The following is a 24733-nucleotide window of genomic DNA, read 5'->3' on the forward strand; positions in this document are numbered from 1 at the left end:
TTTTGAGATAGGGAATGAAGCATTTAGAAAAGAATTCAGAGTCTAAATATGCCCTGAGAATGTCTCTTCAAGCTTCAACTCCACTCCTTCCCAATTTCTATGATTCTGTAAATTTCCCAGAATAGTCCTATTCGGAGAAAAAACTATAATTGCTTTAGGCCTATTCCTGAAGGTTTCATCCCTCAGTTTGTTTCCGAGATCCCAAAAACTAATCTTATAAGGCAAGAACATGACCTTGATGCAGTTCTATTAAGAACCTTGATGCAGTTCTATTAAGAAGCTTGTTGTAAAAATCACCAAAATCTACTAGTTTATTTCAATTAAAATCAACAAAAATGGCAGTAGGAAATGAGAGCATTTTAGTTCACCACCAATGGCCATATCTTCTGTATGCATACGGTCTGTAGGGGTAAGGTCTGTAAGCATATGGCCTGAAGCCGTAACTTGGCCGATAATAACCTCCGTAGTGTGGTTGATTGAAATAATAAAATCGTCTGTACCACCCACTTCTGTCATCTTCTTTGGAGCTGGAAATAAAACACGACTAAATATTCAGGAGGGGGTTCATACAGTCAGTCATTCATTATGAGTGGCTCTAGTGGCTTTCACACTACGTAATTTTGCATTTTACATGTTCAAGTTACGCGTAGCAAGTATAAAATTTCACTCAAAGTTCTTTCATAGTAGGCAAACATAAAAATCCATAAGCCATGGGGATCGTTTAGAATTATCGCAATCATAAGAAAATTATTCACAAATTAAAAGTGTGGGATAGATAGGGATACAAAGGAATAGAAATAAGAGTGAAATAAAATGAGGATTCAAGCTCTGATGATGATTACTTTCCCTTCACTATTAAAAACATTTCTCTTCTTCGTGAAGAGCCACGTCAGATAGTTTCAGATACTAATAGTATGTCAACAAATTCTCTCCTTATGTTCCGTCCACAGTATTTCCTATCTTGTGCATTTTTATTCACAAATATCTTCATGGTCAACTTCCCTCTTATATTTTGAAATTTTTACAGCCCCGAGTTAGTGTTAATCTTCAAGGAACTCGTAACTCTGAAGTTCTATTGGCTGTTAGAACTCCAAGCGTGAGGTAAGATTTTAGGCCTATATACGCATTTAGTAGGGTTGGGAACCTGACGAAGAATATCAGAGATTGCCACTCAACCGGGTTTTCAAAAGATAAAGTTATTTGGGTTAATTTTTCTTTTTATTCTTCTTTCTTTCTTTTTTATAAGTAATATAAATATCATATATTTGTCAGTCCGAGTGTAAATAATTTAAAAAAAAGGGTTTGATATAACTATTTGCATTTTCTATTTTTCTTTTTTTTCCTCTCCGTGTTTATTTCCCTTATCTTGTATTATGAATCTTGATAGATATAACAGTAATGTTTTTCCCTACGTTCACTGGAGCCTTTATTATTATTATAAGAAACGAATAGTCGAAATACGTCCACAATAAGTTCAGTGAAATAACGTTCACGATTTCAACAACGAATTAGGATAATTTTAGTATAGTCAAAAACTGTCATGATTTAGAAGATTAGAAAGTTTCCAGGTAGATATTTGTATTTCTAAGTTAAAACTGAAACAGTGTCTTTGTACTGTACCATTTTTGCTGAAGACTGTAAGATATTCAAGTTTCTATTCATGCTCTTAACTGAGCTATCCCCTTCAACAGCGTTTTATTCATACTTTTATGTTTTAATAAACAAGAAAAGAAGAATGAAGTTTTTACCCCTCAGACCCATCTCTGTTAATTGTTAAATGTCATATTCATTTTACTAAAATTATATATTATTCATCATCATAATTATGAATTTCTATTTCTTAATTTTGCATTCATACTTATTAAATTAACCTTATTTTAGGAAACTAAATCACCATTAAACCTAATTAATTAAAATGATCGATTATTATTCATTAGATCCTTTCATCAGATTTTTGTATTGCGTAGCACTGATATTTTTCAGAATATTATTTTAGTATCTAATATTGTTCAGAATATTATTCAGAATATTATATGTATATATATATATATATATATATATATATATATATATATATATTATATATATATATATATATATATATATATATATATATATATATATATATATATATATATATATATATGTATATATAATAAATATATATAATATATAGTAAATATAAATAAATAACATGTAATAAATATATTTATTATATATTATTCAGAATACTTCAGAATATTAGTTTAAGAATAGTAGTTTTTGTCCTGCTTTACAGAAACTTGGAGATGTTCGTTCCAGTAGTTGCTGGAACATCTCTAAAGCACCTTAAACCATCTGAATACCTGTTAAGTATTGGCTTTGATCCAATTGAGTTCATGTTCTAGTTCTTTACTTCACGAGGCCTCGCCCTCTCCCGCATGACCCCAGCAAAGATTGAAGTTCATTGATTTGACAACTTATTGTAATTCAATATAAATATTTTTTGGGTATTTGAGTGGCCCTGCGCTTTGTTTATCTTTAACATTAGGACTGTTTTTGGCGTAGGGGGCTTTCAAAATCCACTAAATTCTTTAAAAACAACGTTTCTTAGCATATAATAGGTAATGCTTCACTTCTGTAGTTTTTGAAAAAAATTACAACAACTATATATTTTTACTTTAAATTTACTGTATTTCATGACCATAATCTCCTCGTAATGTTTATATAGGCGTCTACTGCTCTGAACCTTGAGGTCTTTGATACTAAAACTAGGACCTTTATTTAAAATATTGTCCTGGGAGGGGGATAAAAAAACATAATAAAACACATCAGAAATTGGATTGTATACATTTGTTACTTTTTTACAAACATAACGAAAAAATCGAGAGGAGGGGGGTTCCAGCGAGGTTACAACTTCTGTTTGGGGCTCAATCTGAGCTCTTGAAGAAATTATTATTAACAAAACATTTGTTAATCAACGATTTTGGCTAAATTTTTACTTACTTTGGAGTAGAAGGAGCCTCCGGCTCTGTCAAGTCAAAATCATCAAAAATTTCTTCATCATCAAGGAAGTCTGGAGCATCGAAAAACGAGCCATCAATGTCTGATTCGTCAACTAAAATGGATTAAACTTGTTAATTTTGAAATGAAATGAATTAAATAAGCTATAGCTTTGTCAGTAAAAATTCAAATAATAACTTATTTCAAAAGATGACTAGACCCATTCCCCGTAACCATCCATCCAATGTACTGCAGTAGAGCTATATCTGGAGCATTGAAAAATGAACCATCAATGGCCGATTCGTCAATTAAGAATGAATTAAAGTTGTATGAAGGGTGAGAGTTTTGTAGATCAATTGTAAATTAGACTTGATCCCATACACACGAAGGACTAATTAAAATCGTATCTCTAAAATTTTATGATTTTTAAGCAAAGACAGCCTGTGATTTCTGATGAATCACATCACATTTCTGATGAATCACGGAATCACCCACATGTGATTTCTGAATAATTCGTCTAGTTATTGACAATTTCCCCTCCTCCAAACTCTCCCCCAGGGAATGTTGCGCAGCAAACGTTGGAATGGGCTAGATATATTGTTGAATATGTCTCAGTATTTTTCCATTTTTTATTTTATGGTTAAAATGTTCATTTTTGTGTCTTTCTATTTAAAGTCTAGTCTTTCTATTATTGTGTCTTTATGTCGAGCCTTTTTATTATTGTGCTCATTACCGTGGCTTTTCGTAATGAATATTTATTTGTGTTTCTAAAGCAGCTGGTAAATTTTAACGCAAGTAAAAAGATCTAAAAAAAAGTATGCTTATTAGTTTTCTCGGCCCGTTTATTTGAACTCAGATTTGAGATTGTAAAAAAGGACCTGGCTGCTGGTTGAAAACCAGCGAGTTTCAGGCAGTGCATGCGTCACTAATACCCCTAAGCAAGTGGATAGATGGTACTTGCCACCCTCCCCTCTTTATTCTCTTGGAAGATCAAACATAAGAAAAGGAAAATTACCGAATTGTTGTTCAGTTATTGTTGCTGGGTTTCTACTCGGAAGAATCTGATGAAGCTGCAAATTAGTCCCACGTAATATTTTTTTATGAAATTGGAAGGCTGAATTTTCTCAGAGAAAACTCCAAGGAGTTTTCTCCACATTCCTGGAGAAAAACGATCCAAGTGTTCTTCTTCCTCCTTACAAATAATACAAGCATACCGCCTTTTAGGAATCATCCTTGATCTATCAACTACGTTTTGCTTGCTCCTGATTGGTTAGAAATTTGTCCTTTATTGTATCCAAAAAGTATGGAAACTTATAATTGTAGAAACTGGCGCTAGTGTCGACAAAAAACATCAGCATCATCTAGCGTTTAGCAACACTTGGCATTTTTTTTCTAGTGTAATAATAAGAATGATTAATTTAATTAGTGTAGTTGGTAAGATTAGGGTAGTAGTAAGTGTCTGATATCAGTTCCTGAAAGAAAGAGGATTACAGAGCTTGAAAAAATGTCTTCAAACACTTGAAGAAGTAGGTAGTTTTGTCAACACTAATGCCAGTTTTACTCTTATAAGTCACCCATGCTCATAGCGGTTGTATCCGTCGAAATAAAGCCTTAGACGGTTAATTGAAAAAAAAAACTGAAATTAAACTTCCTATCCAAAATTAAATTTAACCAGATTGTGTGTGAAACAGTAATATTAACTTAATTTTTTTATGTTTTTTTGGTAAAATTCTAGTTAATTAACTTCTTGCTATCTTGGAAAGGGTTTAGGTTAGGAAAATGAAACTTTCAGGGACGAAGCTATAGACTAAAGTATGTCCCGGGAAGGTATTTTGAAGTAACTACCTCCACTCCTTCTCCCTCTAGAGGCCCCTGACCTTTGATGACCTTTAAAAATATGTGTTATAAAAGTGAAACTGATATGGCTCAAAATTCTACTCAAATAATAGGAATTGCATTTTCATAACCAAAGGCAGAGAAAAAGCAACTAGTAACTGAAAATTAAGGTAAAATGTTGTTTTGTCAAAATTTCAATAGGTATAGACCTGTCATGTAGGTAAATTTTAGGGCCCTCTAGAGGGAGAAGGAGTGGAGGTGAGTACTTTAAATACCTTCCCGGGACATACTTTAGCCTGTAGACCCATCCCTGAAAGTTTCATTTTCCTAACCTAAACCGTTTCTGAGAAAGCAAGAAGTCAATTAACTAGAATTTTACCGTTTTTTTCAATTGAAAGTAAGGAATAATATTAAAACCTAAATCCAATTATTCCGTATGAAGGGGGTAGCCCCATCCTCAATCCATCGCTCATCCGTCTTCAGGTTTTTAGTATATTAAAAAAAAACTCTTATTCTTCTTAAACGTCCCTTATGTTTAATGAATCGTTTTTAAGGAATAGAGACAAGTCAAAATTCTGTGTCAAAAAAGAAGTATTAAGGAAAGAAGTATTACCTCCACTCCTTCTCCCTCTAGAGGCCCCTGACCTTTGATGACCTTTAAAAATATGTGTTATAAAAGTGAAACTGATATGGCTAAAAATTCTACTCAAATAACAGGAATTGCATTTTCATAACCAAAGGCAGAGAAAAAGCAACTAGTAACTGAAAATTAAGGTAAAATGTTGTTTTGTCAAAATTTCAATAGGTATAGACCTGTCATGTAGGTAAATTTTAGGGCCCTCTAGAGGGAGAAGGAGTGGAGGTGAGTACTTTAAATACCTTCCCGGGACATACTTTAGCCTGTAGACCCATCCCTGAAAGTTTCATTTTCCTAACCTAAACCGTTTCTGAGAAAGCAAGAAGTCAATTAACTAGAATTTTACCGTTTTTTTCAATTGAAAGTAAGGAATAATATTAAAACCTAAATCCAATTATTCCGTATGAAGGGGGTAGCCCCATCCTCAATCCATCGCTCATCCGTCTTCAGGTTTTTAGTATTTAAAAAAAAAACTCTTATTCTTCTTAAACGTCCCTTATGTTTAATGAATCGTTTTTAAGGAATAGAGACAAGTCAAAATTCTGTGTCAAAAAAGAAGTATTAAGGAAAGAACGACCCCCCCCCTCAAATAGAGTTTTTCTGTTTGTTTGAAGTTTTAATGTTGTTCCTTACTTTAAATTAAAAGTAAACTTGCTAATTTAATTCTTACTGTTTTTCCCTCCCCAGGAAATTTTCCTCCCCAGAAACTTTCCGTCTTCAATGAAAACTATCCCGTGGAAGATCTCCCCGCAGAAAATTACCCCTCTCCCCATAAATACACAAACATGTGGGTATTTTCCAATAATACTGTATGTTAACGTTTGAAAAATTGCGTGGGTTAAAGCCCTTTCCCCAGGGACTATGAGTCATGTCATCCCCAGTCATAATTACTGGACCTTTTAACTACGCTTGATCAAATGGCTATCTAAGTTTTAATCAGATGTCTTGGGGGGAAGGGGGCATTACAGGGTAGCCATTTGCTCTGATCTTTTTGGTCACTTAAAAAGGGCACAAGAGCTGTTGACTTCCATTTGAATGAACCATCTCCCGATTTTGTAGTACCATTGTTTCGAAACTTTTATATCTCTTTTACTTTATTTTACTTTTACTTTTACTGTGACTTACTCGCTAGGTACTTTTCAGGAGAGTTTTCCCTTTTTTCCAAAATCAGGCAAATTTTCTCAGGCTCTTAAGATTTTCATTTTTCGAATAGGTAACATTAAACTTAATGAAGTATATTTATTTGGAATCAGCATTCAATACCAACCATTTAGAGTATCTATTGTCAAAATTTTCACTTTGTAGAGTCACGGTTACTATTGGGTCGAATTGCTCCTTAGTTATATTTCATTACTAAGAACTGCTGATCAAGGTTGTAATTTATTTGATTGATTAATTTTAATTTAATTGATTAATGTAAATGATTAATTGTAATTCAATTGATTATTGATTAGATGCCAATAGTCTTAGCAAGTTCAATGCAAAATTTCAAAGGAGTTCCAACAGTTGGAATTCGTAACGGGAGTTTAAAGATGCCCATCTGATAATAGGTTCTCCGGGGGGATAGTTCCATGAAATAGTTAATCGCAATTGAAATATCACCGATTGTTGATTGCCCGGCGATAACTGACCTTCAACGACTGGTTTCGGACATTACAAGTCCAAAGGGGTATCTGTCTGAGGCGGTAGCATTTTTCAGTCCAATCTACCCCTTTTCATCAAAGTTCTTGGAGGTATGATCCAAAAACAATGTTCCAATGATACTAGCACCAAGGCTATCATATCCTAGCAGGTATTTGGGGAACGTAAGTGGATTAACCCACTCTCCCTACTTACGTTCTGGAATGAAAGTACAGTTTAACCTCTTACCTTTTTCAATTTTCGCTGCCGCCTTATCCTTGGATGGCGCATCAGGGGTCGGAAAAGCCCATGCCACTGCGACACAGAATAAAACGAAGAATCGAAACAACATGCTGCTTTTAACTTAAACCTGCAAGTTGATTCGTGTTTAGTGTGATATTCTTGCTTTAACTTACCTTTCATTTATCTTTTTATTGTAATATTGTGCATTTTTATTGTGTTAAAAATTGTGGGAGCACAAAATTTGGTCATTTCAACAGGATTTAAATTTGTTTTAAGCTAAGATAATTTTATGGTGATGTTCTTAATCTGATAGAAAAAATGCTGTCATTGAGAATTTTACCTAAACTGTTTTGCTTTTATCTTGAATGGCAGCATTGTCGAGTTGTCACCATTGTCACGTAAAGCTCCAGTCATATTTAGTTCTTGGGTCACCAAATTTTTACTCTGACTTTAACGAAATGTTTATATCAAATTTTCTTTAATCAATTTTTAACAACGGGAATAAACACCTCTCCAAAATAAACTCATACACAAAGCCGTATGGTGTAGGAAAAGGTACAAGGTGTGGCAGAAATATGCCAAGCGTGGCATAAAAAGCGTGGCACTCCGAGATATAGAGCAGGTGGTTTAGAGCGGGCAACCCCTTCAATAAAGCTATGAAAACTTTCTTTGGTGGATAAACCTTATTCAGCAATAAATAAAAAGTTCGACAGGTATTAAAAGTCTTTCCTGGACACATATGCAAGAATTTTGTCAAGAGGCTTGCGGCTTTCTTTTTACAGGTACAGGTAGTGAGCCTCTTATTCAGCCTTGTGGCAGTAGGAGTCAAATCCTGGACCCCGTATTACCAAGCAGAGCATCAATCCGCTCTGAATATATATTTGTACAGACTCGTACAATATATTTGTAAAAATATATTTGTACGGACTCAAAAGCTATTCTATTATATTCTATTCTATTTCATTCTCTATATTATATTATATATATATATATATATATATATATATATATATATATATATATATATATATATATATATATATATATATATTGTATTCCATTAATTTTAAATTTGTATTAACAGAGAAAACAGGCTTACGGCTATTGGTCAGGCTCCAGAGTAGGCTGACAGTTATATCAATGGCCAAGATCTGTTTCAACAGTTAGAAGTCAAAAATAAAATTGAAAATCTTTTCACTCACCTAGACTTGGAATGTTCTAGTAATGACTAAACGATAATGTCTTCTTTTACCTTTTTTATATAGAATCATATTTACCTGTGGGAGCAAAAAGGTTACTGCCCTTTAAATATTAGTTTGACCCCTTTTACCCCTTTCAACTCCAAGTTTCCCTTTCAATCCTTTGTTAACAAAGTGAAAGTTACTTAGATTTTAACGTTGCTAGTTTTTGTTTTAATTGAATTAAACAAAGCTTTATTTCAAACGAAAGTAAGGAGCAACAATAAAACTTAAAATGACCACAAATTATTACATACATGAAGGAGGACTACCCTTCCCTCATTTCTCGCTCTTTACGGTAAAGTCTTAACAGTACCTTTTTTTCAAATTCAACACCGCTTGAGTTTCTTGAGCTCTTAAAAAATTGGAACAAAAAGTCAAACTTACGCGTAAAAAGCAAGAGAATAGGAAGAGAAAGTCCCCCCGCCCCTCAGATGTGGAATGATTTCTGATTTTTTAAAGTTTTAATGTTACTGCTAACTTTCAGTTGAAAAAACTCGTTTTTTTTTATTTCTGACTGTTCTTCCATTCATGCCAGGAAATCTCCCCATGTTTGAAATGTCCCTGAAAAGTTTCTTCCGGAAGCTTCCTTCTGCTAGGAAAATTCTCCCGACGGACAATACCCTCTCCGCCAAAGAAATTTCCCCAAACAATTTCCGTATATTCACCAATGATAAGTGTTGCATATAAACAATTGGTTGATTCTGTATATTATAGCTTTTCCCTGGGACCGTTGGGGGTCATCTGATCCCAGAACGGCTGGTTATCGGACATTTCAAATATACTGAAACAAATGACTATCTTAAAAATTTCGATCTGGTGTTTTTGGAGGAAAGGGGACGTCGAAGTTGTTTTGTTGCCCTCCAATATTTTTGGTTACTTAGTAGGGGCGAAAGAACTATTCCTTTCCGTTTGAATCTTAGCCCTCTCCTGATCGTCTTTGACTGTTTTTCTATATAATGACACTTGAGGTGACTTGATTTTATAATAGCGCTCAGGTGACTTGATTTTTTGCAGATGTTTCCCCGTTTTTCAAAAATCGGGCAAGCGTTCTCAGGTTCATAACTGTTGATAGGTAGCATTACATTTAATATTTTTTATACATTTGGAATCGGCACAAAATTCAATTTATTAGATGTAATAATTGTTATCTGAATTCCGTTTTTAGAGTTACAGTTACTATTGGTCCGAGTCGCTCTTTCTTTGCAGTTTATTACACGAACTGTTTGATAGCTTTGGTAGGGAAAATCCGGTTTTTCCTGGAGTCAAAACCTAATCGAAATATATATATATATATATATATATATATATATATATATATAATATATATATATATATATATATATATATATATATATATATATATATATATATATTTAGATATAATGTATTTTGTGTGGAAAAGCACACCAAGATGAAGCCACAGGACTCTGTTGGGTCCAAGCCCCATAATCTGGGGAAGTAACAACTTTATTAACCTTTTAATAACAAATCCTTATGAACGTGGTAACGGAACGTCAAGAAACTTTTACAGTTGCCCTCCGGCAACCTCTCTCCCGCGGAATCCTAACTGCAGTCTTTAAGAATTTAAATAGGACAAAACATATTACCTTGAAATTTGAAAAAATAAATTATAAGAATCTTAGAAAATATTCTAAGATAGACCCCAAACGTCCCGGGGGAAAGGCTATAATATACAGAATCAACCAATTGTTTACATGCAATGCTTATTAGTGGTGAATATACGGAAATTGTCTGGGGAAATTTTTGCGGAGATGGTATTGTCCATTGGGAGAATTTTCCTAGCAGAAGAAAGTTTCTGGAAAGAATTTTTCAGGGGCATTTCAAACAAGAGGGGAAGGATTTTCTGGCATGAAAGGAAAAACTGTCAGAAATAAAAATTCTTATCAAAATCTATCTAAGATAGCCCGCTAGCCCCACCCCTTGAGAAACGGTATAAAAAGTGCCTTTTTCGTGAAGTAGCGCCAAAAGCGTTGTTTTCAGTGCTATATCTCGCTTACGATTGGTAGAACTGACAAAAAGCACGTAGATATGACCAAAAGTTTTCAAATGAGTCATTAAACACCACTCTAAAAAGTTCTGGTAGCCCACTAGCCCCAGCTTTTCCACTTGAGACATAGCACCTAAAGTTCCATTTTTAGTGTCATTTGAAACTTGCAGATGGAAGAATTTATAGGAAGAGCGTAGATACAAGCAATACTTTTCATATGACCTATCAAAGATCTATCTAAGAAATTCCGCTAGGCCCACCCTTGATAAACGGCATAAAAAGTGCCTTTTTTCGTGCCATATGGCTGTTGCAGATGGTGGAATTCACATAACGCAAGTACGTATGAAAAATAGCTTTTGAATGAGCTCTTAAGCATGACTCTATGATGTTCTAGTAACCCGACAAGCCTGGAAAAAAAGAAAGAAAAAAGACCGCTTTAATGTTTTTTAACTTTTAGTTACTATGGGCTGTGGTTCGCTCTTTACTAGGTTGCAGCTAATGCTTCAGCAATAGCAAAACGTTCATTGCAAATTCTCCTCGGAAACTATCTAGCATTGAAATGTGTCAAATTTAATATATGGTAGAATTTTGTAAAAACCTAATAAACTTAGGCAGTAGCTTTTAGATGAGCCATTAAAACATCTATCTATGAGGGTTTGATAGACTGCTAATGTTTCAGAAGCTTACTGATGAGCAGACGATTTATGAAACTTACTAAGGGGGCTGGAAGAGGGAGTGTAATGGAGGGGCTTTTGTAAACCTCCAGTTAAGGGTTCTGGAACATAACTATCAATAGTACCTGTTGTGTACTTCAGAGCTTTTCCACTTGAGAAGTGTCACCAAAAGGCTATTTTCAGAGCTATATCACATTCATGAATGGTAGAAATGATAAAAAAGCACGTATATATAGTCAATAGCTTTCAAAAGAGGCACTAATCATCACTCTTATGTGCTATGCTAGTCCAATAGCTTTTCCACTTGAGACATGGCACCAAAAGTGCCGTTTTTAGTGCCATTTGGAGCATGTAGATAGTGAAATTTATGCAAAGAACGTAGATATGAGCAATATATTTTGTATGAGCTGTAACCAATTTGGCTACGATGCTCTGGTAGGCTAGTTTCTCAAGAGGTGGCTAATACCACCCCTTGAGAAATAGCACAAAAAGTAACATTTTAGTGCCATATGGCACATGAAAATTGCGGAATTCATAAAAAGCACGTAGTAGAAGTAGCTTTTGAATGAGCCATTAAGAATCTCTCTATGATGTTCTGGTAGCTAGGCCTACTGAAAAAAAAACGGGAGACAGATGTGTGCTACTGATGCAAAAATGTGATTTTCCTTGCTGTTCAAGCAGGGGAACTATAATTTCCCTAAATAAGATTTTCGACCATGCTGATTCCAATGGTACCCTTTTCATTTTGATTTGACGTTATTTTCAAGGGATTTCAGGCTTTTTTTTAAAATCACCGTAAATTTCTTTTCGCAATAAACTCTTACTTTTAAGACGAACCGAAATAATGGTTGCCATTCCTGAGTCAGTATCATATGACAGTTTTTGTCATTAGGCAGTTTTTTCGAAACACCTCTTTCAACTTTTGGTTACCACGGGCTGTTGTTAGCTCTTAAATAAGTTGCAGCTACCGTTGCAACCATGATGGAAATCATGATGGAAAAAGTTCTTCTGCCATTTTTCACAAGACACCCGATTGAAATTTTTAGATAGTCATTTCTTTCAACATATTTGAAAGGTCCAATAACCAGTCTTTGGGGATCAGATGACCTCCAACGGCCCGGGGAAAAGGCTGTCAAATAGTTCGTGGTAACGAACTGTAGTAAGGAGCGACCCGGCTCAATAGTAACCGAAACTCTAAAAATGGAGTTTTGACACCAATAGTTACATCAAAAGAATCGCATTTTAATGCTGATTTTAAATATATAACTTTCATTAAGTTTAATCTTGCCCATCAAAAGTTATGAGCCTGAGAAAATTTGTTTTATTTTAGAAAATAGGAGGAAACACCCCCTAAAAGTAATGGAATCTTTAAAAAAAAAAAAATCACACCATCAGATTCAGTGTATCAGAGAACACTACCGTAGAAGTTTCAAGCTCCTGTCTACAAAAATGTGGAAATTTGATTTTTTGCCAGAAGACAGATCACGGATTTATTTTATTTTTTTTCCAGGGGTGATCGTATCGACCCATTAGCCCTAGAATATCGCAAGAGGGCTCATTCTAACGGAAACAAAAAGTTCTAGTGCCATTCTAAAGTGACCAGAAAAATGGAGGGCACCTAGGCCCCCTCCCACACTCATTTTTGACCCGAAGTCACCGATCAAATTTCTGAGATAGCCATTTTATTCAGCATGGTCGGAAAACCCTAATAACCATGTCTTTGGGGAAGACATACTCCAGCAAAGTCCCCGTGGACTTTGGTTGAGTAAGTTACAAACTTTGACCAGTGCTTACATATACTAATTGTTATTGGGAAGTGTACAGACGTTTTCAGAGGGATTTTTTGGTTGGGGGAGGAGGGGTTGAGGGGAGAGGTTACATTGGGGATCGTTACATGGGTGAATTTGTCATGAGGGAATATAATTTCCATGAAGGGGGTGCAGGACTTTCTATCATTATTTTAAAAAACAATAAAATATTGATATGAAAAAGGTTTTTCAATTGAAAGTAAGGAGCAGCGTTAAAACTTAAAACGAGCAAAAATTATTACCCATAGGGTCCACCTCCTCCTAGTACCTCGCTCTTTACACTAAAGTATTTTTAGTAATTTCAACTATTCATTCTACGGCTTTTGTGATTCGGGGGTCATTTCTTGAGGAATTGAGACAAAATTTAAGCTTTAGCGTAAAGAGTGAGGTGTTGACGAGGGGAAGACATATACGTAATAAAAACATATTAATATAGAAGTTCGTTACGTAAGTTAATTCGTAAGCTATGTATATTTTTTTACTAATAAAAATGTTCGTAAAAAATTAAAAGTTTTAGTTACCTTTTTAAGCAACAAAAAAATTGGAGGGCAACTATGCCTCCTCCCCCACTCCATTTTTCTCAAAATCCTCCGATAAAATCTTTGAGAAAGCCATTTAGCAAAAAAAAATTAATATTTAAATTTCGTTTTAATTATTCATGTGCAGAGAGCCAAAATCATAACATGCATTAATTCAAAAACGTTCAGAAATTAAATAAAAAAAACTAGTTTTTGAACTGAAAGTAAGGAGTGACAATAAAACTTAAAATGAACAGAAATTATTCCGTATATGAAAGAGGCTGTTCCCTCCTCAACGCCCCGCTCTTTATGCTAAAGTTTTTTTTTACTGTTTTAAAAAGTAGAGCTGAGAGAAAGATTCACACTTTAGCGTAAAGAGCGGGGAGTTGAAGAGGGAACAGCCCCTTTCATATACGGAGTAATTTCTGTTAGTTTTAATTTTTGATGTCGCTCTTTACTTTCAGTTCCAAAAACTTGTTTTTTAATTTAACAATATACAGAATCAACCAGTTGTTTACATGCAATGCTTATTAGTGGTGAATATACGGAAATTGTTTGGGGGAATTTTTTTGGCTGAAAGGGTATTGTCCATCGGGAGAATTTTTCTAGCAGAAGAAAGTTTCCGGAAGGAATTTTTCAGGGGCACTTCAAATAAAGGGGGGGATTTTCTGGCATGAATAGAAAAATTGTCAGAAATAAAAAAAAACAAGTCTTTTCAACTAAATGTAAGAAGTAACATTAAAACTTAAACAATCAGAAATTATTCTGCATATGAGGGAGGTGGACTGTCCCTTCCTCATCCCTCACTTTTTACGCGTAAGTTTGACTTTTTGTCCCAGTTCTCTGAACAATTTCTGAAACTCAAGTGGTGTTGAATTTGAATAAAAAAGTATTGAAAAGAACTGTAACCCTTTAGCTCAAAGAGCGAGAAATGAGGGAAGGGTAGTCCTCCTTCATATACGGAATAATTTATGTTCGTTTTAAGTTTTGTCGTTGTTCCTTACTTTCATTTCAAAAAAGATTTGTTTAATTTTATTATAACAAAAACTAGCAAAGTTAAAATCTAGCTAACTGTCACTTTGTTAACAATGGATTGAAAGGGAAACTTGAAGTTGAAAAGGGTAAAATGGGGGCAACCTAATACTAAAAGGGCGGTAACCTTTTTGCTCCCACAGGTAAATATGATTCATTACTAGAACACTCCAAGTCTAGGTGAGTGAAAACATTATCAATTTTATTTTGGACTGCTACCAGCTGGAACAGACCTTGTCCATTGATATAACTGTTATCTTGGTCTGGAGCCTGGCTAACAGCCTAAGCCTTTTTGTGTGTGAATACAAATATAAAATACTAGAATATGCTATATATAATGTAATATAGAATATAATAGAATAGCTATTGAGTCCCTACAAATATATTTATTTGATATATATATATATATATATATATATATATATATATATATATATATATATATATATATATATATGTAACACTTTAAGTAATAGTTAATATATTAATATATAAAAGACTATTTATTTTTTAATCAAAACTGCTTACTCAAACAAAGCGTTTCTTAGTGTCTCAAAAACGGAGTTTTAAGACATAATTTAAAAAAAATGTATTTATTTGATATTTTATTCATCTTCAGTCACTGCTTGGTAATACGGGGCCCAGGATTTGACGCCAGCTGCCGCAAGGCTGAATAAGAGGCTCAATACCTGTACCTGTAAAAAAAGCAATTGAAATGTTTTTTCGACTCCCCATGGGCCAACAATGGCTCTGAAGGATGTGGCTTAGGAAGAAAAGCAACTGAAATGTTTTTTGACGCCCGATGGGTCAACAATGGCTCTGAAGGATGGGGCTCATCGCTGAGGGCTTAGGCTTGTGCCCCGTGTGATATCAAGAGCTACAGTGAAAGAAAAATAATGCTTAACATAAAACTGTGTTTCTGTAATTTCTTATTGTAAATGAAATTTACCTATTTGGTTTCCTTAAGCTGTACCCCCTCAGATTCTGGTCCTCTGATCTCTACACAAAAGTCCTTCTGACGCGCTTGTGAAAGGCTATTAATATAATATATTGATATATCTATCAAACTTTTTATTATTGAATCAGGTTTCAAAGACAGTTTTCTTAGCTTTATTGTAAGGGTTGACCGCTCTTAATCTCGGAGTGCTACTTTTCATGCCGCGTGTTTCGTAACCCTGCCACATACCGTACTTTTTTCCATACCCGTGCGGCTTTGTTTGTGAATTGCTTCGGAGAGATGTGTTTATTCCCATTGTTAAAAATTAATTAAAGAGAAATTGATAAACATTATGTCAAAGTCTAATTCAAAATTTTGTGAACCAAGAACTAAATATGGCTGAAGCTTCACAGGAAAAGCAGGGACAATGCTGACAACCTGACAATGCTGCCATCCAAGATAAAAACAAAAACAGTTTAGGTAAAATTCTTAATGACAGCTTTTTTTATCTTGGAAAGCATTTTTCGGTCCATGAAATCTGAAGGTTTTATTTTTTATGGAAAGAATTAGTAGATTATTAGCGTAAAATGAATATCTGAGGGAAACCTAGACTTGACATTCATATTGTACATTTTATTAGGGGAGTTAGGTGAATGAAACTAAGAAATTTTTAACAAACCATACAAATATACCTCTACCCCTTCCCCCTCAAGATATAATGACTTTTAATGAACTTTTGATAAGCCTAGTATATTAATGAAACTTTCAGAAATAGATCCATAGGCGTAAAGCGTAAGGTATATTAACTTAACTGATTCATGAGGTTTTAAGAACTAAATTTTCTTGTTTGGAAAAAAAATCTTCTGTTAGCCTAAAACAAATTATAATCCTATTGAAATGATCAAATTTTGTGTTTTTTAATACATAGTCAAGGGAAACCAGTTTCCAAGCAAAACTAAGGAATAGTTTCTTACTAATACTGCGACCCAAAGAGTTTGGGCAACCTTTAAGTGTGGAAACTGGTACTATCGTTGACAAAAAAGCTGTCAATGCCATCTAGTGTTTGGTGACACTTAGCTTTTTTCAGTCTGCTAATAAGAATAATTAATCTACTTTGTGTTATTGGTAAAATAAGGGTTGTAATAAGTGTCTAAAAACGGTTCCCGATTCAAAATGATTACAGTGTAGGCCTATCAAAAAAAATGTTTTCCATTCTTATAAACTACCCCTACTCTTTATATGACCTTTAATATGCAATCTGCACATACCTGTCTTCTATGTAATTTTCTAAGGCTTAGAAATTGGAAAGATATTAAGGTAAGAGCTTGACTTCCGGGCAACACCTTCCCGGGTATAACCTAGGTCCTGAATTCATTCGTAACTATTTCATACTCCATATGAAATTATTATCTAGAAAGGAAAAAACCCTTATTTAGAATGTTACCGATGGATATTCAATCCGTGCCTCTGCACACCGTTTATTACAATGGAAACTTCATGTCATGAGTGGCAGATTTTGTAGTGGCAGTAGTTGTCTTCGTCTGTACCATCTTGCCGAGACGAAGGGGAACTTATCGATAAGCTGCATCAAACTAAAATTACTTAAAAAAAAATAACACTTGTAACAAGAACGACGGCAGAAAATTTTCCGGCAGAACGGCAGAAGATTTTGTAGTGGCAGTAGTTGTCTTCGTCTGTACCATCTTGCACAGACGAAGGGCAGCTCATCGATAAGCTGCATCAAACTAAAATTACTGTAAAAAAACCACTTGTAACAAGGGCGACGGCAGAAAATTTTCCGGCAGAAGATTTTGTAGTGGCAGTAGTTGTCTTCATCTGTACCATCTTGCACAGACAAAGGGCAACTCATCGATAAGCTGTATCAAACTAAAATTACTTAAAAAAAAAACACCTGTAGCAAGGGCGAGGGCAGAAAATTTTCCGGCAGAACGGTAGAAGATTTTGTAGTGGCAGTAGTTGTCTTCGTCTGTACCATCTTGCACAGACAAAGGGCAACTCATCGATAAGCTGCATCAAACTAAAATTACTTTAAAAAAAAACCACTTGTAGCAAGGGTGACGGCAGAAAATTTTCCAGGGGGGAAGGCTGAACGCCAAAATATAAGTGGTGGTTGGGTGACAGGGAATATATTTCAGAAAATTTTTGTTAGGAATAAGTTTATTTTTAAATACTTTTAGGAAAAAACTTAGGAAAAAGAGCATTTAAATTACATACAAAATGAAACAAAATACAGTAAGTTTTAAAAGACAAGGATTCCTAATAAGGGATCAATTTATTTCATCAATGGTATATTTAATTATTATACATTTAATCTTAAAAGAAAATCAAGGGCATTCCAAAATTACAGAAAGATATATTAATTTCGTAGATTATAACAAATGTAGACTTGTCCATATTAAAATTCTACGCCTTAGAATAGTTTACACAAGGAGTAGAGATACTCAAGAATCATCCTGTCTGCATAAATACCACGTTATAACGATATTATAACGGCCTCATAAAATGTATCTCTTTCAATACAAGATAATTAACACACACCCCCCCCCGCCCCCCTTGAACTTAAATCCCTTAAATATTCAAACATTAAAAAGATAGAATAGTGAAAGAAAAACAAAACTTAAATTTTTAACCCAGCTGTCAAATTAACCCTCTTTTTTATTGTTCCATTCAACTAAATAAAATGGAAAAATTGCATCATAAGAGAATCTTATCAAATAATTTGTGATAAAAAAAAACGGGATGTAAAAAGTGACTTGGACCAATATTCACCAAAACTAAAAATGGAATTATCATGACAATTGCTACACCAGCGGTATCAGCTTTTTATGCTGATTATAAAATTCTTTCAGTTTATTGTTACGCACCCACAACCAAAAAACTGACAAAATTTACCTTATTTTTGGAAAAGGTGAGACACCCCCAAGAAAGTAGGCGATCTTATTGAAAATCTCTTTATTAGACACATCATGTCAGAAAACATAAACCATAGAGGTTTCAAGCTCCAATTTTCAAATTAGCGCAATTTAGCGTTTTTTTAGAAGAAACATCGCCGATGCATGTTTATTTGCTTTTGTTTTTGTTTTTCCAGTGGTGATTTTATAAAACCGGAGGTCCAAGATAATTGGGAGGGAGTCCATTCAAACGTAGATTTAAAGCTCGTTTTTAAGTGACCACATATATTTAGTCAGAGGTAAGTCGTATTTTCTGCCATTTTAGGGCGCCAGACTACGACTTTATCCCAAAGAGGACGAATTTGCAACCAATTTAAAATTCTGATAGACCAATTTATTTAAAAGTATCAATAACTATATTTTAGGTTTCCAGGTTGCAAAAGAAGTAATGCCACACGGTGGCAGTACTAGATTCAACCAAGTTGATTCGCTTTATTTGTAATGAAATTACGCTACATTTGGTGATTGTAATTGCGTATCAGCTATAATGAGAGGGGGTGTGGTCTAGCAAATAGTCTAGGTTAATGGTAGGGTAGATTCCTAAAAAGGACATCTTAATAGACAAACTGCTTACTCTTCATGAGGTTTCAGTTAAATGTTGAAAGAGGTAGGGCGGGAATAGGAACGAATTAAGTTGTTTTTCTATACACCTAAAATATAACATTACCATCTACTAGCACAGAGAAGGGAAAGGCAAGGCAGGTCATCGTCAGCTCCACCAGCAAACTTCTTTGGGATAGCAAATATTGCTAGGAACTTAGTTCTCGGCAATTTTAGATGGTGCTATTTTCTTTTTCTGGTTGTATGAAGTACTTGAATGTATTTAAACGAATACAAGTACTGTATTTATCGACAAGAAAATCTTCTTGGCTTCATTTATGCAGAAGATCAAAAATCTCACAGAATTTTCATCCGTACTAACAATAATACTCCTTTTCATCCTACCAAAATTCTTTAGAAGCATTTTTAACAAGGAATTTGTAACGAAATTACTATTTGCTGCCAATTTTTTAAATATATTCAAACTTTATCCAAAATTGATATTGCAAATTTAAACGTAGGAGGGTTCTAAGCAACGTACGATACTGATCTACACATTTTAAAAGCAATTAATAAGGGATTTAAGGGACCGGTACCTAAAATTATATCTCGGTTAGGCCTTAGCATGATTTGGAAAACAATCAGAAATTAAAAAATATGAGCTTTTCAAATGAAAGCAGGCAACAGTTTTGAAACATATTTAAACAGATTATTCTTTATATAAAGGGCGCTGTCTCCTTCTTAGCTCCTAGCTCTACTTTTGCTATGCTTTACTTTTTATAAGCAATCGAGTCTAAAGGCCTTAAGTATTTTGGTGTTTGATAACCAAGTTCAAAACAGTCGATATTGTTAAAAAGTATCCGTCCAACGCTTCGGCATTGCTCAACAGAACTGACTGCTGGGAATGTATATCTTAGTTTTTGTAAGCAGGGTATTGTTTTGTGTATTTTTGGTAATTAATTTTTTTCATTTTTACTTTTACTTTTTACTTTTCATTTTCATTTTACTTTTCATTTTACTTCCATTTCGCAATAAACTGTTACTTTTAAGAAGAACCAAAATAATAGTTGCCATTCCTGAGTCAGTGACAGATGGCAATTTTGTTCACTAGGTAGGTTTTTTTCGAAACGCGTTTTTTAATTTTTGATTACTATGGTCTGTGGTTCACTTTTTACTAGGTTACAGCTACCGCTGCAACAATGATGATTGTGCATATATTTATCATGGTTACAGCTAGGCACATAATAGGCAAAAACAAAAAAAAAACGTTTAAAAAAATAACTAGTGGTAAAAAACTACCATTTGCTGCTGATTCAGGAATGGTAACTTTTATTTTAATTAGTTTTAATGGTAAAATGTATTTTGGAAACAAATTTATAGGAGTTTCGAAAAAATATACTTTGTACAGAAACGTAAAGCTGAATATTTATTTTTTAAGTTTTCAACATTTCATATGTAATGTATGCTCAATGGTGGTTTGCTGAATTGGAATTTGTGTTGACAGTATTGTTCGGTGACAATTCAGTACATAATCAAAATTTTTGCAATTACAAAAAGAACTTCAGTGGCAAGGGCGTCGATTTCTTTTACTGTTTACTCATTTTTTGATTACTGATTAGTGATTTAATTAGTATATTTGAAACTTAAATCTAAAGAATTAAATCAAAAGTATATTAAAAAAAAGGTAGATCGCTTAGGTAGATCGCTAAAGCTGAATCCTAGCTGTAGAATGAATAAAACTGTCATCCTAACTATAAAAAATAAACTAAAAAATATAACTAGAAAAATAAAAACTAGAAAAATAACACAGCAAAGGCTTGGATAGGGACCATAAATGGGTCGAATAACTAGAAACAAAACTGAAACGCAAGCTTTGTTTAAACAGTAAACAAACACGGATCTAGTTGAACACAGAATTAAAGAGTAGCTTTAGGTTCCCACTGATGTGATTTAACTCAAAAATGGCCGTTTTTGCGCGATCCACCAAATTTTCGTCTTTTTTTGCTGCAAGTTTATGCGTCACAACTGTTCAATGGCTGTGTTTAAATATTTATACTGAACTTTTGAAATCACGTCCGTTATTTTGAATTGAAAAGTTTTTAAAACCATACTAAGAAACTAATCATGTTTATCAGAATTTTTCCATTAATATTTGGCAAAGAATACAAGGGTCGTGACTTTTTAGTTCAAGATTTTAATCCTCAGCGACCGGGAAGGTTTTTCCTGAGGAATGATAATAAAAGATAAACATCTAGGCATAGCTAGCCTTGGCTAATTATGGTTTAACCCTTTAAATATGTTTCTTGGCAACTAGAGCTGGATTTAACCTATTCCTATGCATATGCTGTTGAACTACCTCATAATATTTTTGAGCTTCAATGGCTGCAGTAAACCGTTTCTGTGTGAATATTTTTGCGATTTTCTTGCATCAGCTATCCGTGTGCCATTTTGAGTTAAATAATCGATGAGAACCAAGGATATGAGTAACCTATAAGAGTGGAAACTGGCAGTCGTGTCTACAAAAAACTACAAGCACCATCTAGCATTTGGTGACACTTGACATCTTTTTTTAAGCTTTGTATCTTTTTTGTCAGGAACTGACATCAGATAGTTATAACTACACTATTTTTTACTAATACACTAATTAAATTAATTATTCTTGTTATTACACTGAAAAATTTGAAGTGTTGCTAAACATTATAAACGATAATGACGCCTGTTCCTACTCTTACCCTTTACCACATTTACCCTTTACCCTTATTAACGCCTGTTCCCACTTTCTTCCCACTCTCGTTCCCATCCATACCCTTTGAACGGTACGTTTGCTCGCACCATTTAATAAGCCTAAATAACTTTTTGTAAAGAATCTGACCAATTTGTTTCCTTTTTGTCTTGTAGGATTAAATTTGTAGGGAACTAAATGAGTCTTGTAGGGAAAACACAAACGAATCTTATAAAAATAGGAAACTTTAGATGACTAAATAAAGTACTAAAATTTCAAGGAAGAAATCTTAGGCTTTTACAAACGCAGATGCCATCATCCATGTTGTGCAGTAGAAAACCAAAATGTACGAAACTTTTCTCGTTTCAACTTTTTGCTATTTCAAAATTAATCATATGAGGCTAGTAATTTTCTATTCAGCTATGCAGCGAGGAAACTACTGAAAGTTATACATGCAGTTAACTTTTGCGATGGAAATTCGTCTCGCCCAGATACTTCCATCTGCGGGCGTATATCTGACGAAAAAGCACGGGGGAGGGTGAGGTGGCTCTTAAAATACCGATTTTCTTCAAAAAAATATTTTTTAAATTATAATTTTTAACCACCCCCTCCTCTCCAAAAAAATCTTAGTCCGTTCCTAATGTAAAAACTTCTTTTTTTTGGATGTAATTAATTAGACGACTTCAGGGTAACAGACCTCCTCCAAATCTTTATATTTTCACGATTTTCCCCACAGTATCACAGTTCTGATGCTTCTCTTTTTCAAATTTGTTTCCAAAATTCTTTGACAAGTTATGTCTATCCATGTTCTATCTAATTTTAACTGCTAAAATACTTCCTAACTGCATCATTTTTCTCAAACCTGATGCAGCTCATGGCTCGTTTTCAAAAGGCTGTCCTTATTAAAAGCTAAAATTCAATTTTAGTAATGACTTATAAATATTAAAGAAAAATGTGTTACATCCAAAAGCTGAAATTTAAACAAAATTAATTTTCCTTTTCAAGGCTTTTTGTTCTTTTACAGAAGAAAACAAGGTTTCAGCACATAGGTTACAATAAAGTTGAATTGAAATAGTACCAGTTGATCAAAGGTATTATTCACCCTTAGAGCCGTTTGACTATAGATGGCCAAAATCTCGCTAAAAAATATTTATTCTGTAGTCTCTGATCTTATCATTCTTACATTTTTTCAACTTCCTCGACGAACGCAAGGTATAACCAAGCCTGGGTTTACCAAAAGGCCTGGACCTAGGGGCACACAATTCCAGGGGGTGCAATATATTGTCACTGGGTGATTTTCTTCTTAACAAAGCTACTTATGTGATTTATTGTGAAAGTACCACTGCGCCACTATTCTGCCTATTCACAGTTGATTTTAAAACAACGCAGGAATTCCGTGGCAGCGTATATACTTTCAGATTTCTCCCAAGAATGGCAGCTGAGACTTTGGTATCACTTTTTTCTTCACAATGCTTCCACTATCCCTGAGTTTTTGTGGGTTTTTCCCAAAAGCCTCTGTGTCTCTCCGAAAGAAACTCCCCCAAAGGGGAGACAAAACTCTGGGCTTAGAATCGTCAAGGCTTTGAAACCGGCTTAGGGTACAGATGTGAATTTGAACCGAGGAATGCAATCGTATTGCATTCCAAATATAATCAGATTGCATATTAATGAAATGAATAAAGGAAATTTTCAAATGAAAGTAAAGAGCGACATTAAAACCCAAAATAAATTGAAATAATTCTTTATTTTTGAACTGAGACTTTCGCCTATTGGAAATATTTCTATTAGGTAAACATAACTAATATAAATGAAGGAAAAAATATTGTTAATAGATATAAATATAATTGTTGATCAAAAAAAAAAAAAAAAAAAAAAAAACCAAAAGACTGGGCATTAAGAATTTGTTTCTAAGAGGAGTAAATATAACCATAAAGCATTATTGGAAGTTTATTCGATTTACTGCAACCATTATCTTTTCTTTCTATCTCGTTTTTTTTCTAAATTTTTCCCAAAAAAGATATTCAAACTCTTCGTTCAGCTTACTTTGTTTGCCATCTTGGAATAGGTTTTATAATAGAAAAATTATGCAGTTTAATTCTCCTTATATAGCAGCAAAACTGCTACAGATTCCGAGTCTGTAATTTCAAAATATCAGCCATTTTAGGATCGTTCAATTCTAGTTGATTGTTTTGTTCCATTCTGATATTTTTCTTTTTGCAATTCATTACTCAACTTTTTCTTGTTATTGATAGTAAGCTAAATAGTTTATCATAATATTAAACGTTTTACTTTTTTTTTAATTTTGATAGCAGTCTGCCATCTCAAAACGAAAAAACGCAATTCAAAACAAATAGGATAACAGAAGGAATTGAAAAAAAAAATACAACCTAAATATTTCAATGAAAACTTGTACACAATCATCCTCAATGCAAACTTGAAAACAAAAAAAAAGTCCTTACAAAAACTTAAAAACGAAAAGTATAACAGAACAATTATGTAGTTCAATGCAACGCCTTTTTCCAAGCAATGGCGAATAGATACTACAAAAATTAAACTCTGAATAGCTATTCAGACTTAAGATGGGATTTTTTAATGTATTTACAATGCTAATCCTATTCTGGTTTTATTGATGACCCTGCTAGGCTACGAATTATGATTTTGTGAAAAAAAAAGAATAATACCTAACGTGATGAGCAACTAGCAACTTGTGAAAACAAGCGTTATATAAGATAAATTTTGAAATGCAAGTTTGAATAGGTAATCAATTTGATATTTTTTTATAGTCATCCGTTCACCTTTATTTAATCGTTCTATATTAGAATAGAACTGTTAAAATATTAATTTTTTTATTATTAAATTTACTTGGGCTATTTTAATTTAGTTATTTCTTTCTTCGTTACGATTCGTCGTTTTTCTGCTCAGCATCTGCAGTTAAGATTTATGCACCATCTATCCAGGCATAT

General features: G+C 33.7%; 1 protein-coding gene across 3 annotated transcripts; it reads right to left on the minus strand.

Annotated features, from left to right (window-relative positions):
• Positions 1-281: 281 nt before the first annotated feature.
• LOC136040365 (uncharacterized) lies at positions 282-24658 on the minus strand. Of its 3 annotated transcripts, none has more exons than XM_065724623.1 (4): positions 24633-24658; positions 7325-7445; positions 2986-3097; positions 282-527 (listed from the first exon to the last, which is right to left on the minus strand). In XM_065724623.1, exons 2-4 carry the CDS (start codon positions 7425-7427, stop codon positions 365-367), a joined length of 378 nt encoding a protein of 125 aa, XP_065580695.1. In that variant the 5' UTR covers positions 7428-7445; positions 24633-24658; the 3' UTR covers positions 282-364. The 3 variants fall into 3 exon arrangements, with proteins under 3 accessions (XP_065580695.1, XP_065580693.1, XP_065580694.1); XM_065724621.1 differs by lacking the exon at positions 24633-24658 and adding an exon at positions 8521-8591; XM_065724622.1 differs by lacking the exon at positions 24633-24658 and adding an exon at positions 8418-8539.
• Between the last annotated feature and the right edge of the window lie 75 nt (positions 24659-24733).

This window comes from Artemia franciscana, chromosome 20 (genome assembly GCF_032884065.1).
Source record: "Artemia franciscana chromosome 20, ASM3288406v1, whole genome shotgun sequence".
Classification (NCBI taxonomy): domain Eukaryota; kingdom Metazoa; phylum Arthropoda; class Branchiopoda; order Anostraca; family Artemiidae; genus Artemia; species Artemia franciscana.

Bases quoted from the DNA above. Each gene is read 5' to 3' on its own strand.
- LOC136040365 (XM_065724623.1), bottom strand. From the start codon at position 7,427: ATGTTGTTTCGATTCTTCGTTTTATTCTGTGTCGCAGTGGCATGGGCT. The intron at 3,098-7,324 runs GTAAGAGGTTAA...AATCCATTTTAG, and splicing joins GGCAGCGAAAATTGAAAAAG to TTGACGAATCAGACATTGAT. The intron at 528-2,985 runs GTAAGTAAAAAT...TTTTATTTCCAG, and splicing joins GAGGCTCCTTCTACTCCAAA to CTCCAAAGAAGATGACAGAA.